Raw genomic sequence first — 14,122 nt, forward strand, 5'->3', positions numbered from 1 at the left:
ATTAATGTTAACTAAGGAAGCTGTCAGTTTTGTAAGGGCATAAATTTGTGGGTTTTTAGCAAACCAGTGAAATCTCAAGCACACAGACTGATAGCAAAGCCTCCAGTGAATGCAGTGCTAAAATTGTGCAGTAGGTAAGTAGGCAATTAGAAGTGATGATGAAAGTCCTTGATAAGTTTTTTTTTTTTTCTTTTTCTAAATGTTTGTTTGCTTGTTTTACACAGGAACATCCATCAGGATTGTTAGAAAGAGTAAAAGAAAGGATAAGTCGCTACTGATGTGCAACAGGTAAGCAGGCAGCCAGAGGGTGCAACAAAGTACAGCACTATTGTTATATTTTCAAACACACTATGAGAAAGGCTGGAAAAGAAACTAATGAAGCGAGGAAAAAGAAGTCCACAAAATAGCAATCTATCTGTGATTTTCAAATGACCAATTTCACATTATTGATAAAAAAACATAAATCACCCTTGTTTTATGCTGATGAACGTACAAGGTTGCTAGCCCTTGCTATTTTGTTGTTTCAGTTGAAGTTCACATTGCCTTCAGATACAGCTAGGATAAAATTGCCAATTACTTATTCAAATGTCATCTTGATTATGAGAGCAGACAAATGTTTAAATTCTCAAGATATGAATCACTACCATTATGACACATTAGATAAACTGTACCTGTTCATAGTATGTGTACCTTAACACAATAAACGTAGGACAAAATGTATTAGCTTAACTATTCTTCATTAATGCTTTTCAAATCTAGGTGGAAAGTCAGGGCATTTATATTAAACTAAGAATGTACACATAGTCAACTCACGTCGCTATCTCTTACACTGCAATAGCTCAACTGTGTTTGAACTCTTTTGTCATTCTTGTTGTGGGGAAGAGAGAGCAATGTGCCAGTAGAGAGGGAGCACATGTGCCATGGAACCATTCAGACTTTGAAATTAAATCAAGGTTACAGACAAGGTTACAGCTACTTGATCAGAGAAAGCAAGCTAGGGAATACATGACCAAACACTGTATTAAGAAAATGGGAACCAGAAAAAGGTGTGATAGTTTCTAGTAATGACCATCTCCTGGGTTATGTAAAAAATGTTTTCTGGTTCTACACAAAGCAAGCATGTACAAAGCCTTTGAAGAATAAAGTTCTGAAAACAAAGGTTGTTGGCTGCTACCTGTAATGGTTGTTTAATAGCCACAAGAAAGTGAAAGTAGTCAGAATCGGTTAGGATCTTTGGTCTACAGGTCTTAGCTGACTGACAAGGGCACTAAAAGAGTTCCATACATAAGGAGCGCATCTGGCAGTTGCAAAGCGCTGGACCCAGCATGCAAGTACATATCCCATTAAGCTCAGTCTCAGGAGGATGTTTATAGGTCATGTGAAGTATTCATTTCAGAATGATCTGCAACAGTTATGCCAAGTAGGTGAGAGTAAACTGGCAATTCTGCTAGAGCCAACACTTTATATTGTACTCAGGAGTAATTTCTTTATTAGCTGGGAGATAATGAAGAAAATTAAAGGATTCACAGAAACATTATAAGCCATTATGCTGCATCTGCAAACAGCATACTTTGTTCCAAAATCCATTTCTGACTTTTAGTAAGCTTTATGAGAGAAACCTATTAACTAAGTAAGCATCACATCCTAGTAACTCCTTTTTTTTTTTTTTCATTCATCAGTAATTTATCTGATCCTTTCTAGTTAAAATGCATTACACTGGCAGCTAATATGCCTTATCCAGTCACAAAGGTTTTCCCACCTTTCAGTATTTCAGTGCCTTAGGACCCTTTTCTGGCATGTCTTATTTCTTACATGTCTTTTGCCTCTTGGAAAAATTCTGCCATCTCATTTCTGACTCTGCTGTGTGAAGATGGAGAGTAAAGAATCAGATGTATACTTTGATAGCAAGGCTTCACTCTGCTATCTGTAAATGAGTCAGAACATCTTTTAGATGCCCTAGTTTTAAACCTCTTCGCTGAATTATTTAAAATCATTATTGTACTATGGCTCCCAAATCTATTGCTCTTCGGACCTTCCAAAGTTTTGCTTAGAGGTTGTAATACAATGCAAGGATATGAAAAGTGCTGCCAGTCAGTGGGTCACAGAGGGGGAAAAAATAGACCATTGAAAAAACTTGCATTTATTTCTAGCCGTTATCAGAGAAATCAGTATGATCCTAATTTTCTAACTAAGGCACAAAGGCAGCAGATAGACTATCTAACACCTCTCTCTGTTTGAAATGCCCTCCAACCACCTCAGCCCAAATGTACCAATGCCATAAAATTCTTCTAATACTGAAAAAAAAAAAAAAAAACCCACAAAAAAACTCCAAAAAACTCCTGAAAGAGAAAAACAGAATAAAAGCCCAGGAAATTTTGCTTCACATCTCTGTATTAAACAAGAAACCTGAAATAATTCTGTACAAGAAATAGGGAAATTGGATGATAAATTAGTAGGTGCTGGTGGTTCCAACTAATGCTTGCGAAAGAAAAAGTTGCAAAACAATTAAAAGATTACCTGTACTAAAATAACACATTCACAAAGTACCTCACAAAGGAAAACATGCTTTAAACTAGCGCTACTTACAATGCAGAAATAACTGTTTAATTATCTGATTTTAAGAACTAATGGTGTCTATCTTATCATTTCTGCTGACACAAAATGAGAAAAGGAACACAGGAGAGAAGAGTTATTATAGACAAGCAAATCCAAAACCTATTTATTTGAATTTTCAAAGAAGTCAGTTAATAATCCCAACACTAAGCCATCCTGATTTACTGCATTAGATATGCAAAACAAGTATGGTAAAATAGCATGCATTTAGAATTTGATACAATACTAAGAAAGAGCACATCCTGAAGCAGCACACACAAATGGCAGAAACTATATATTTCATAATATTTTAAACCCTGATACATGCTGGTAGCTTCTAAACTTATCATTTCTTACTAACTTTTTCATTTATTTAAGAATAACAGATAATTATCCTAAGTATTACAGGCTACATTTAAAAGCTGCTAAAAGCTGAAAATGACTAGTTGAACAAGACAAGTGTTACATGGTGGAGACCTTTCACTGGCTTCCTAGATGCTCAGGTATATTTATTTATTTTTTATTTTTTTTTTTTTACCCAAAGTAAGGTACGTTAGCATCCTCAAGTACTACCCTACAGCCCAAGTACAGCTTACCAGCCATAGCTGAGTGGCTGTCTGAAGGACTAAGACATGAAAAAGAATCAGGTTTTCTCTTTTCACCTGATCCTTTCGTACCCACTGCATAGATAATTTTCAGGTCCATCCAACTGTCAGCTGCCTCCCTGCCAAAATTTAATTAAGACATAGCTGATGTTTCCTCACCTTTTGCTGCTTCTTGTGTGTAACTTTTGGGAAAAAAAGATAATGAATGATATCTGGACAACACCTTTTGCCGAAATGAAAACCAAGGACACATGAAATTTATGATATTCACTTGTAAAGTGAGCAAAGGTATTCACTTATAACATGAGCAGAGACAAGATGACAAAAGTCAGTAACGAGTATTGCAAGGGTTAGTGAAACTTAATAAAGAGAAAAGAAATATGGCTTGAACATCCCTTAGTATTTTATTGTGAAAATGACTATAGTTAAGAATAAAAAAAAAAAATCTATTCAATATTTCTACTATGGTTTAGTTCCAGGAATTAGACTGACAAACCCTTGATAATGAAAATAAAGAATAAACCATTAAGTATGTTTTTTAGGAACTTTCCTCACTTTTAACATTCAAGTTACTGCATTTATTTGTATTCAGTTCTTTCTTCAATCTGCTTTCGTTTAAATATACCCACTGAAAGACTGTCAAACTAAGCTGCTCTTTTCTGCAAGATGTTCGTGTCATTTTCTTTGACTTAAATTCACATTGAAATCATTATTAGTGACAAAGCATACAAGTTATTTCATATGCATCTGTTTGATCCAACTCTCAAAGACACACACGAGACAGAAATTGCAACCAAGCCTATTGCACCCATTTTCGAAGACAGCGCAGGGGATTTTAGGTAGAGGGAAACTTGACGACAAAATCAGCAAGACCATAAATGTACTATTCCTTGTGAATCAGATACATAATGCCTAGAAGTAAGTTATTTTGGAGGGGAAGCCCTCCAAATTTTGTGTAATTCGGCACTTTGGATAACTTAATATAACATACTGTTAATTCAAATGGGATGATAGCAAAAACTTTAAGCACTCTGTACTGGCAGTGAGAATGTAACTTCAGCACGCTTAACATTTTTGTCTCAGCGAAATAAGGGCATGCAAAATACAAATGCATTTGGCATTTTGCATGATTCAGTTGTGTAACTATGGTACAGAAAATCGAATGTCAATCACTGGAAAAAAATCTACCTCTGTCTAAGTATGAGGTTATAAATTACAAGGACAAAATCATTCAGTTTTACATAGGAATGTTTCTACTCACTCACCATAACCAAACAGATAAAATTCTTTAGTTTTGCATCATTTCTGCCATCGGATGCCTTGTAAGAATTTCAAAGCAAATACTGTTATTTGTTTTTTGATTACAAAGTGGTGCATTATTTTATAATAATAAATTAGTTTTGTGTAAGTTTTTCAGTGTGAGTGCATGTTTTTCTTGAATAGGTTTTATCTCACATATAAATTCCTCAGTCCCTAAAAATAGAGCCAACACTGACAAAGTTATTAATTTTCAGCTTGGGAAAGGTGGATAGGTTCCCTTTCTATCTGTTTAAAGGTCAAAAACTAGCATGTGTTTGCATGTTTTACTGTTGTATTCACCAGCATCATTTGTGGCTTCTCAATGATGTCACGAGATAGAAAAAAATTAGTTTGCTGGTAAGTTATGCTCCCTCTGCTGGCTGAATAAAACATGAAGACAAGCAAAAGTATAACCACTGGAGCATAACACACATGCAGAATTATTATTTGAAATTTCATAGCCACACTAAAAATAACACATAAAAGATAATTTTATTCTAATTTATTTGTAAGAGGATGAAATGTACATATTTATATTGGGTTTTCATTTGCCCTGCTGCATATTTACTACATCAGACAATGTATCTATGATTTCCAGCTATGATGGCTTGTAAACATTACCAGTGATTAATCTGATACTCATTTGAGTCAGCACAAAGTAATTTCTCTCCATTAGATTAAATATGTCACACCCTGTCAATTAAAAATCCATTTAACCAACCCAGCAATAATAAGCATTTTGGAATGAGGCACTAGAAATTTTATTTGTGACTAAAATTCTCTGTATATAGTGTTAGGAATTTGGCTTAGCATTGCACATAAATTTATTCTTCATTATAAGTTTGCCTACAGCAAAAAATGTAAAAGATTTTTTTTCCTTTTATTATAACGTTTCTGTAATGGATTTTTAACACATCAGCAGCAGATAGCTGTAAGCATTAGTTCATTTCCATGGTTTTGTAATAATTATTTCTTATTGTTTGTCTCTTTGGTTATTTGGAGCAACATCCAGACTGAAAAAGCCCTAAACCCTAAGAATATAAATTCATCCATATTGCCTTAGATGATGATAATATCACAAACACAAATGAGATATGCTATCTTTCACGTTCTTCTTTTTCTTCTTCTCTTTTTTTCTGTCTGGATAAAACTTCATACATTTAACTAATACTATCACCAAATGTGGGCATAGGTAATTGATTATGTGCCATTCTGAGAATTTCATCTGGAAGCAGAAGCAAGAAGCACTAATGTAAAGACTTGAATGCTGAAGATATTCTTCCATTTTACAAAAAGATGACAGATGAAAGTACGTGCACAAAGCTATTACATTCTTGAGAAATTTTTTTTTCTTTCAGTTGTCAATAAGTTCGTCAGGCATTCTGAGGAGAAAATTATGAACATTTGCTTTATTTTGAATTTGTGTTAGTTTATTTTGTAAATACCTAAGCATTTCTAGAACAGAAATGCAAATTTGCCTGGTTCATACACTACCTACGACTATCATATTGATGCGGGGACGGTTCCATTAAATGTTTCCACAGATGTGAACTGATTTTTGAGCCTTGTGTGAGTTGAGCAATGCAGCACATGTTGATTTTGTGTGAAGCTGCAATTAATGTGCTAAGTAAGGGAAACTGATCCAACTTTGAACAAAAAGACACAAACAAATTTCAAAACGTTTTGACCTATGCAAAAAATATCTGAATGGAGATTAATGAGATCACAAAGCCTTAATAGAGGAAATAACAGCTAATACAAATGGTACAGCCACGACTGGTAAAATCCAAGCATATTCCACACTTTTCAACACTTGGACGTCTGCTGAGGACCCACTGCAATGCCCTAGGACAGCATGCCTCAGTGTTAGTAGGTGTCATATTGATTTGTTTTTGTCAGAAAGCAAGAAGACAACATACACATAAATAATTTGCAGGAATGCTGAGGAAAACTACATTAAAAACAAAACAAAAAAAAAAAAAAAGAAAAAAAAAAAACAACCGCAACACACCAAAACCAGCCTGTGAGTCAATGGGCAGAATGATGTAAAATTACCTGTCTGATCTGTCTCATGACCCACAGGACTAAAGATTGTCTCTTTTGCGCCACTGAGCCAAATGGCATAGCCTCTACATCTCCAAAGGCACTGCTCTTTGATGAAAAGGATGAGAACATTAATTTGTCTTTGCAGAAGAAACATTAATTCATTGTGTTTTAAAGAGCATCCCCCCATTCTAGCAGGTTTTTCAGCATGAGGCAATGATGAGACTCTAGAAAACTTTGCCAAAAATCCTGTTTAGATTAGATAATGTCATATTGAATGCAGAGTCTTCTTGCTAGGCTTCACTGCATATCTATTCACGAAAAGGCCATTTGAGTGCAATCCTGTAAAGTGCCTGTGGAATGGGCAACTCCTGGAGTGAAGAGCAGCATTTTGAAATCAGCAACTAAATCTGAATTTAGCTCTAAGGATTTAAGAACTTTATTTCATCTAGATTAGAGTCCTGTTCTTTGGTGTCAGAAGGTATTTGTGACTGTTAAAAGCAAGAATGTAAAATAAGGCCCTGGATTACCCATAGCTTTATCCTGATAGGCAGAGAGTAGTCAGACATATGCCATCTTCTCTTTCACAGATGCTGCAATATTTCTGGATTAGGAGGAGGGAATATACTGGACCCTAAGAGTGAAAGAATTGGCTAGATGCTCTCTGACAATGGGGAGTTTATCTTTCACAGTGGAAAGCAATTTTCTTTCTGCTGCTGAAAAGTTTATGTTCAACTAGGATTATATGCAGTAATTCCAAAGTTATCATTTTGTATTGTAATTGTTATCTATTATTAATTCCTCTCACTCTAGGGAGTGATACAAGCATTTTACAGAAGTATACGTCTTACTGTGTAGAACTTTTGTGCACTGTCAACTTTGAAACTGAGAACAAGCTCTTGTTTGTATATGCTGTTTTTTCTCAGAAAAGCATCTGTAGTTGTAATATAAAACTGTTCAAATATTATCATCTATTAAAAAATCCTAAATATATTTTAAAATAGTTTTTAAATATAACTAAGTATAAGAAGTTTGCTTTTAACAATAACTCACAAAACAGAAGTAAAACATTACACTCCTATGTCAATTAAACAAATTATAGTTGACTTTAAAAAAACAAATTTTGAGTAAGAACCAGAACTACAAACATGTAAACAAAAGATATTGGATTTTTAATTTCTAAAAGCTATAAATTAACAAAACTAGTGAAGAAATTATATAACAATTGCAATTTTGAGATTATCTGATAAATGTCAGCTGTGCATCTACTGAACCTTGAAATTGTATGTAGGTTAGGGGAATCTACTCTACAGATATTCAAGTTTGTTTGGAAAATAAAAGTGACTATTATCATCTACTAATATTTCAATGAAAATAATGTTGTACAATATTGTACCTATCTTGTACTATTTTATGCATGGACCTTTATTCCTCATATTAATAAAGAAGACAATGAATAGCATGCCATCAAATAATTGTGAAGATGAGACTCACCCTTCTACTATGTTTTTCCTTTCCCCCAAAAAAAACAAGGAAAAAAGCCATATCAATTAAGCTTTATCACCATAATTCTCATAAAAAGACGTTTCCCAAGTTAAACAGACACTGCAATTCAACAGCAGTGATATAAGGCTGCGAACACTCAGTTGTATACTAATTAGCCATTTGACTACTATGAAAAAGCAGTGCAGAAATCGCCTTAGGCACATCTTCTTTATCAGCTTTATTCAAGTTTAGTCAAATAGACACAGAGTCTAAAGATACAGGTACCTGTCTTTCACATCACTGCCCAGAGAAAGAACACTATTGATCTCTTTGCTCTTGCCCAAGACTTTTTTCTTTCTGGTAGCCCACACTAAAATATACCAACAATCTTTACAATACTCTCAGTTTCCCTTAATCTAACGAAAAAATCACTACCTATCCAAACCCTTAATAAGTAGCATGGCCTACCATCTTTTGTTGTCACTTCAGCTGTATTTATTGTGATGTAAATGAGAAAAGAGCTCACAGAGATTTTAGTGAGCAAAATTCTGAAGATGTTAAATGCTTATTTAGTTAATCCCTAACACATATACAGTTGTTGGGTACCTTCTCACTTGTGTAAAATATATCCTTTTCTCATATGCTAAAATAAATAAAGTATATATGCTTATCATTGATCATGGAAAGGCAACAAAAAGTCTTTTTTTAATTTTATTTTCTGTTTTGATCTGAACAGAGCCATTTTTAAACAAAGATTCATCTGGATTACTTTTTTTTTTTTTATCTTGCCTTGCTATTAATACAGTTTTGAAGTTTATCATGAAAGGAATCCAAATTAATGGTCTTTTCTGTTTGGTTGGGTTTTTTATTATATTTTTTCCCAGTTATGATAGGAGTTAGCAATCTCCTTCGGCATCCACAGATTCAAATGATAAAGGCCAAGGATTAAGCACAGCCGATTAACAGTCTGTGTCCTCTTCAATCTAGCATTTCCACTGTAGATAAACCCATATTCAGACTGAACTTATAATAAACAGACTGTCCTCAATATCATTTCCCTGGATGACCTCCTCAAAACTGACATTCAAGTATTCTTGTGGAAAATTACAGTTTAGAGCAACTGGAAAAGTAGGCAAGATAATATATACCCACAGAAATTATTCTGAATATCAAGCCAAATGTTGGGAAAGCAATTTGGATAAAAAGATAATTTTACTACAAATATTTTATTTGTTTCAGTTCTGAATGATTTCTTATGATTAAAGGTTTGACATATAAAAGTGGTTTGCTAAATGTTATCTTTGTTGCTTGTACTGTGTCTTCAAAGTAACTGCATTATCTTTTATAATTATTATGAACAAAAATCAATGGATTATAGTGGTTGCAATTGTTTCTTTTCCAAAGGCAAAGGAAAACACATACTGGAATTCTCCAACTACTCCACATTCTCTGAAGTACAATTGAAATTACTCTAAGGAAAGTGTAAATACACCCTATTTGTCCAGTGAAAAACAGCAAAAGAATAAGACCCCACATGGACAGAATTGCAGAAATATTCTATTAGGTATGTGGTTTGATTTTTATCATAAATATTGTTTTCACCTAACGTAAAAAAAAGGCTCCTAAAACCAAAGTTAATGTTCGCTTTGAGGGAACATTTTAGCACGGAACCTTCTGACAAGATTCTGCTGCTATTTGACATATGGAATTCACAATCTTATGCATCAAAATTAAACCTGTGATCAAGACAGATACAAACTGTGAAACAGGATGTGTAATTTCTTTACCTAGATGCTTCAACTATTTTAATGAACTATAGAATTCTGTGTAATTTAATTTCAGTGTAATTTTTTAGACAGGTACAGCAATATTTCAAAATATTTTATTATAATTAACTAATCTACCCACTTTAATGGACTGTATTTTACTCTTATTTCCATTAGTTTATACTGGCAGAATTTCAGTGAAGCAATTCTGAAATCAGATGAATGCATATATGCATTTATTCTTCAACTCCCTATTCAAAGTAGATGATCAAACTTTTTTTCCCTTTGACCAAATCACACAGTGACAGGAAGATGGTTACGCTATATTCAGTTTTATAATCAGAACACTAATTAAATAAACCTATACTCAAGGAAGAATTTAAAATGTGAATTTAACTCAAAGTCACTCACTTCCAGATCTTGCTTCAAAAAGTAATTACATGGTCTGCCTCCATAACAATGTAGATTATTTAGCTTATTTTTACCAACTAAGACACATATAATGAAGCATAATGTGTTTAATCAGATTGTATTTAGTGTGGTTTGGAGACACACTAACTTGAGAGATGTGATTTGTGGGTCAGTTCCCTTTAATCATCTTTATGAGCAGAAGATTTCATATTTTCCTCACCAACAAACCACACTGAGTTACATCTAGGGATAAGATATAGAGCATACAATTAAAAAATCACGTATTCCATTTTTTTAATTTTTAAGTTCTTTGTTTCCCATTGGAACCTGTTAAAATATTTATCGTATTATACAGGAAAAATCTTGACTTCGGCTCATCACTAACATCAAACTTTGTCTATCATTAGTCAGCTCTATACTCTTTTATGCATGGGTTTATATTTTGAAGAGCATATGTAAAAGAAAATAGATTCCCTTTACATGCTATTTAGTGTAAAACAAAAAAATCTAAAACCATGAGGAAGTGGAAGACATACACCTTTTGCAGAATTAAAGGATCAAAAACTTGTACAAGTAAAATTAAATTTATCAGTCCTTTCTAATTTTATTCTAATAGTAAATGCAATTAGCTATTACATACAAGATGAGGAATTTTATAGGTCGTTAGTCATTTAGCACATCATATTTCATTATTAGCTATTTCACATCAAAATTTCTTTTCCTAGATATTTGTATATATTTTTCCATGTCTAATTTCCTGTCTTCTTTAAATAATGGATTAAACTTATTATTACTAGACTGGAAGAATATATTAATTTATTAACACTAGACTTTAAAATAAGACTGAGTTAGCAAAGCTGATATTCCTTCAGTGAGAAAAATAAAATCTTAACCTGAAATGTTTTCTTAGGGCAAACTTACCCTAGTAACTAATTAAAAGCTGCAGGATAAAATCCAGAACATAAACAAATTTGGGAAAGAATTACCTATGTTATCATCCAAGGAGTGAGATGCAGTGTAATGGGACTAGCAGAGGGAAAGAATTAAGGGGAAAGATCTGCTCCTTCATCTACACACCCATGCACAAATGCATACACATGTACACACAAAGCCTTCATACACACAGCTTTTCTCTTAGAGAACTTTTCATTTAAGCATCGTGGTAGTATTTATGTTTGTGGAGTTCCCAGTATTCACAAACCTTATCCCTTTACTTTTAGCTTTCAAGTTTTTGCTTCAGCTGATGAGAACAGGGAAAGAAGGTGGTATGTTTACTGCTGGCAAGCAGCTTGGAAATTCTGAGTAAAGAAGCCAATCAAGGCAGAAGGATTATAATAATCAAAGTACAAAATTTGCATATTTAGAGTATGGTTACTGAGAAATAACAATGTCTTGGTTGTGCAAATCCGACCCTCAGCTAAAGTGAAGGGATTTGCAAATCTAGGAGAAATCTGTCATGTTATGCATCAGTAACTACATTCTAAGTGGCTGAAAGAACTGGCTTTTAGCAGAATATTAAATATAACTGCAGAATTTTTTTTATTTCCTTGTGATATAGAATAAATTTTATTAATTTGGGACCTGATTAAAACAGTCCCAAATTAATAATATTTAATATTTGTCTGTAGGAAACAATACCATTCAGAACCACAAAGGATACATTCAGCATGTCACAAAGCAAGAATTTTTAAGACTGAGATCATGAAAACATTCAGATTTGTGTGATACCAATTTTGTTCACCTTTTTAGTCTACAGAACATGGTTTAAAGTGGCCCTCTCGAGAAAGGATTGTAGAAAACAGTTTAAGGCCGCCTTTTCCGCTCTGCACAATACAATCAGGTTTACTTAATTTTAAATTTAACAACTAAAGAAAAACAACTTGGACTGAAGTTTTGCAAGTAAAAATTCTGCAAAAAAACCTGCAGACCAAACTACTATAATATTTTATATATCCAAATCAAGCAGAATTAACAGTAGGCTCAGAAATATAATAAAAATAAAAAAAAAAAAAAATTAGGGAAATTCTCCTTAAAAATTATTATATGGCAGTATTTGTACCATGCATGGGAAAATAAATATGTTACTTCTGGATAAAGTTTATTTCCCCTTTCTTCTTTTGTGACTGATGTTCAGCTGCAGTTCAGATGTAAACTTAAGGCTGGCTTACACCTTGGCCACTGCCTGCAAATGAAATAGTGGTTTGGTGTTACACTGAAATGTGAGAGAATATACATGCAAGCCTCTTCAGTCTTCAAAGTAGTACTTATAATGCGTGCTCAGAGGCATGATCCATTTCCACAAATAAAACATGGAGGAAACTGAGCAAGACGCTTTAAAAACCTGGCTACTGCTCATGTGCAGAGAATAATGAAAGCGCTGCAATATGATCCTTAGAGTACTTACCATCCTCTGTAGGCACATAGATATTCAAATACAGGCAGTCTTCATTTTGATCTTGAACATATGTCACCACAGTATCCAGATTGGCTGTAAACCAGACTGGCAGCATGTCATTGAGGAGTGACCTCTCATCCAGGTACTGTGGGCAGACAGCAGCGAACTGTGTGGCATTGCGGACACCCGTCCAAGATGATGGTGGCTCTGGGGGCTGAAATCGCCTTTCTCCAGTTGGAGGAGAGGCATAAGGAACACCCAGGTACTGTTCCACTGGACCAAGGATCTCATTGGGCAGAGGTGTTCTTAAGCCACGTATTTTGCCATAATTTGTGGTAACAACTGGGTATTGTGCTTGGCCATCGATGAGAGTAAATCTTATAGCCAGTGCAGTTATCCACAGGAGGAAGTTAGAATTCAGCATGACACATACTGGGGTGAAGATCAAAGGCAGCCATAGAAGTCCCATTGGTTTCGACATTATTTAAATCAACATCAGCGGGGCTCTTTTTTCCACAGCCAGAAGAAAATTAATCAGTCAAGGAAAATGACACCTAATAAAAGAAAAAACGTAATCAAAAGGAGATGAAGCGAGGGAAAACGTAATCTTGTTCAGGCAGTGAAAAAACAAAAGCTGATGTGCAGTAGGTGCCTCAGCTGACTGGCCGTAGACAAATCCCAGCGTCAGAAGAAACAAGGAAGTATTTTCTTCTAATGCCCATCCCAGACTTCGGCATTGGCTTAATCCTGGCAATGCACAGCACTTCCCAACAAGTAGTGCAGGGAGAGATCCACAGCTACTCCACTTCCCGAGCAAAATGGGTCCTTCCAGTGAAGTTCAACCCACTCAGTCAGCCTGTGGCCAAGAGAAAACAAACAATTCAAATCAACAGACACATTCATATTGGCATAAATCTCAAAAAAATACCCCAAACCAAACAATTAAATTCACACACTACTTCCACAGCAAGGCCCACAAATGTTTTATGAACTTTAGACACCATGGTTAGTTATGTGCTTCCAAAGATATATAAGGTAAGAAAGCTGAAAATTGAAGCCACAAATTTGTCAGAGGTTATACCACAAACCAAACATTTTTGCTCCTATGTGTTTCCAAACCAAACCACAGCCCAAAAATACCCTTTCTTTTAGGAAGGGTATCGCATTTAAGTGCTGGCTCCAGGGTATTTTCTGCCCTAAATAGACAGCATCTGCCTTTTTAAGCATATGTGCACTCTCACAGAAAACATTCATTAAATGTTTTGCTGCATTGGACAATCAATCTTTATTATGATATGACTTCCATGTGTAAGTATTTTTCACAGGTATGCGTACTGTTCTGTGTGACAACCTAATTTACCTCCATCTAATTCAGAAATTCCAATATATGGAATAGCATTACATTAATTCAAAACATGTGTGAGAACAGCGTCAGTAAAAATTATATACCAAGTTACTGGTTTTCACGTCAGTTTTCTTTGTTCTATGTCTGACAAAAGGAATACTAGAAACCCAAAAGGAAAAAA

General features: G+C 34.4%; 1 protein-coding gene across 2 annotated transcripts in view; it reads right to left on the reverse strand.

The window, feature by feature from the left end:
- NLGN4X (neuroligin 4 X-linked) overlaps nt 1–13,447 on the reverse strand; it is a 119,268-nt gene extending 105,821 nt beyond the window's left edge. For both annotated transcript variants that reach the window (XM_009565983.2, XM_009565985.2), the window contains exon 1: nt 12,606–13,447. In XM_009565983.2, the coding sequence (XP_009564278.1) occupies nt 12,606–13,077 (472 nt within the window). In that variant the 5' untranslated portion in view covers nt 13,078–13,447. The remainder of the gene's footprint in view (nt 1–12,605) is intronic.
- Nucleotides 13,448–14,122: the final 675 nt, after the last annotated feature.

Source organism: Cuculus canorus, chromosome 1, assembly GCF_017976375.1.
Source record: "Cuculus canorus isolate bCucCan1 chromosome 1, bCucCan1.pri, whole genome shotgun sequence".
Taxonomy (NCBI): domain Eukaryota; kingdom Metazoa; phylum Chordata; class Aves; order Cuculiformes; family Cuculidae; genus Cuculus; species Cuculus canorus.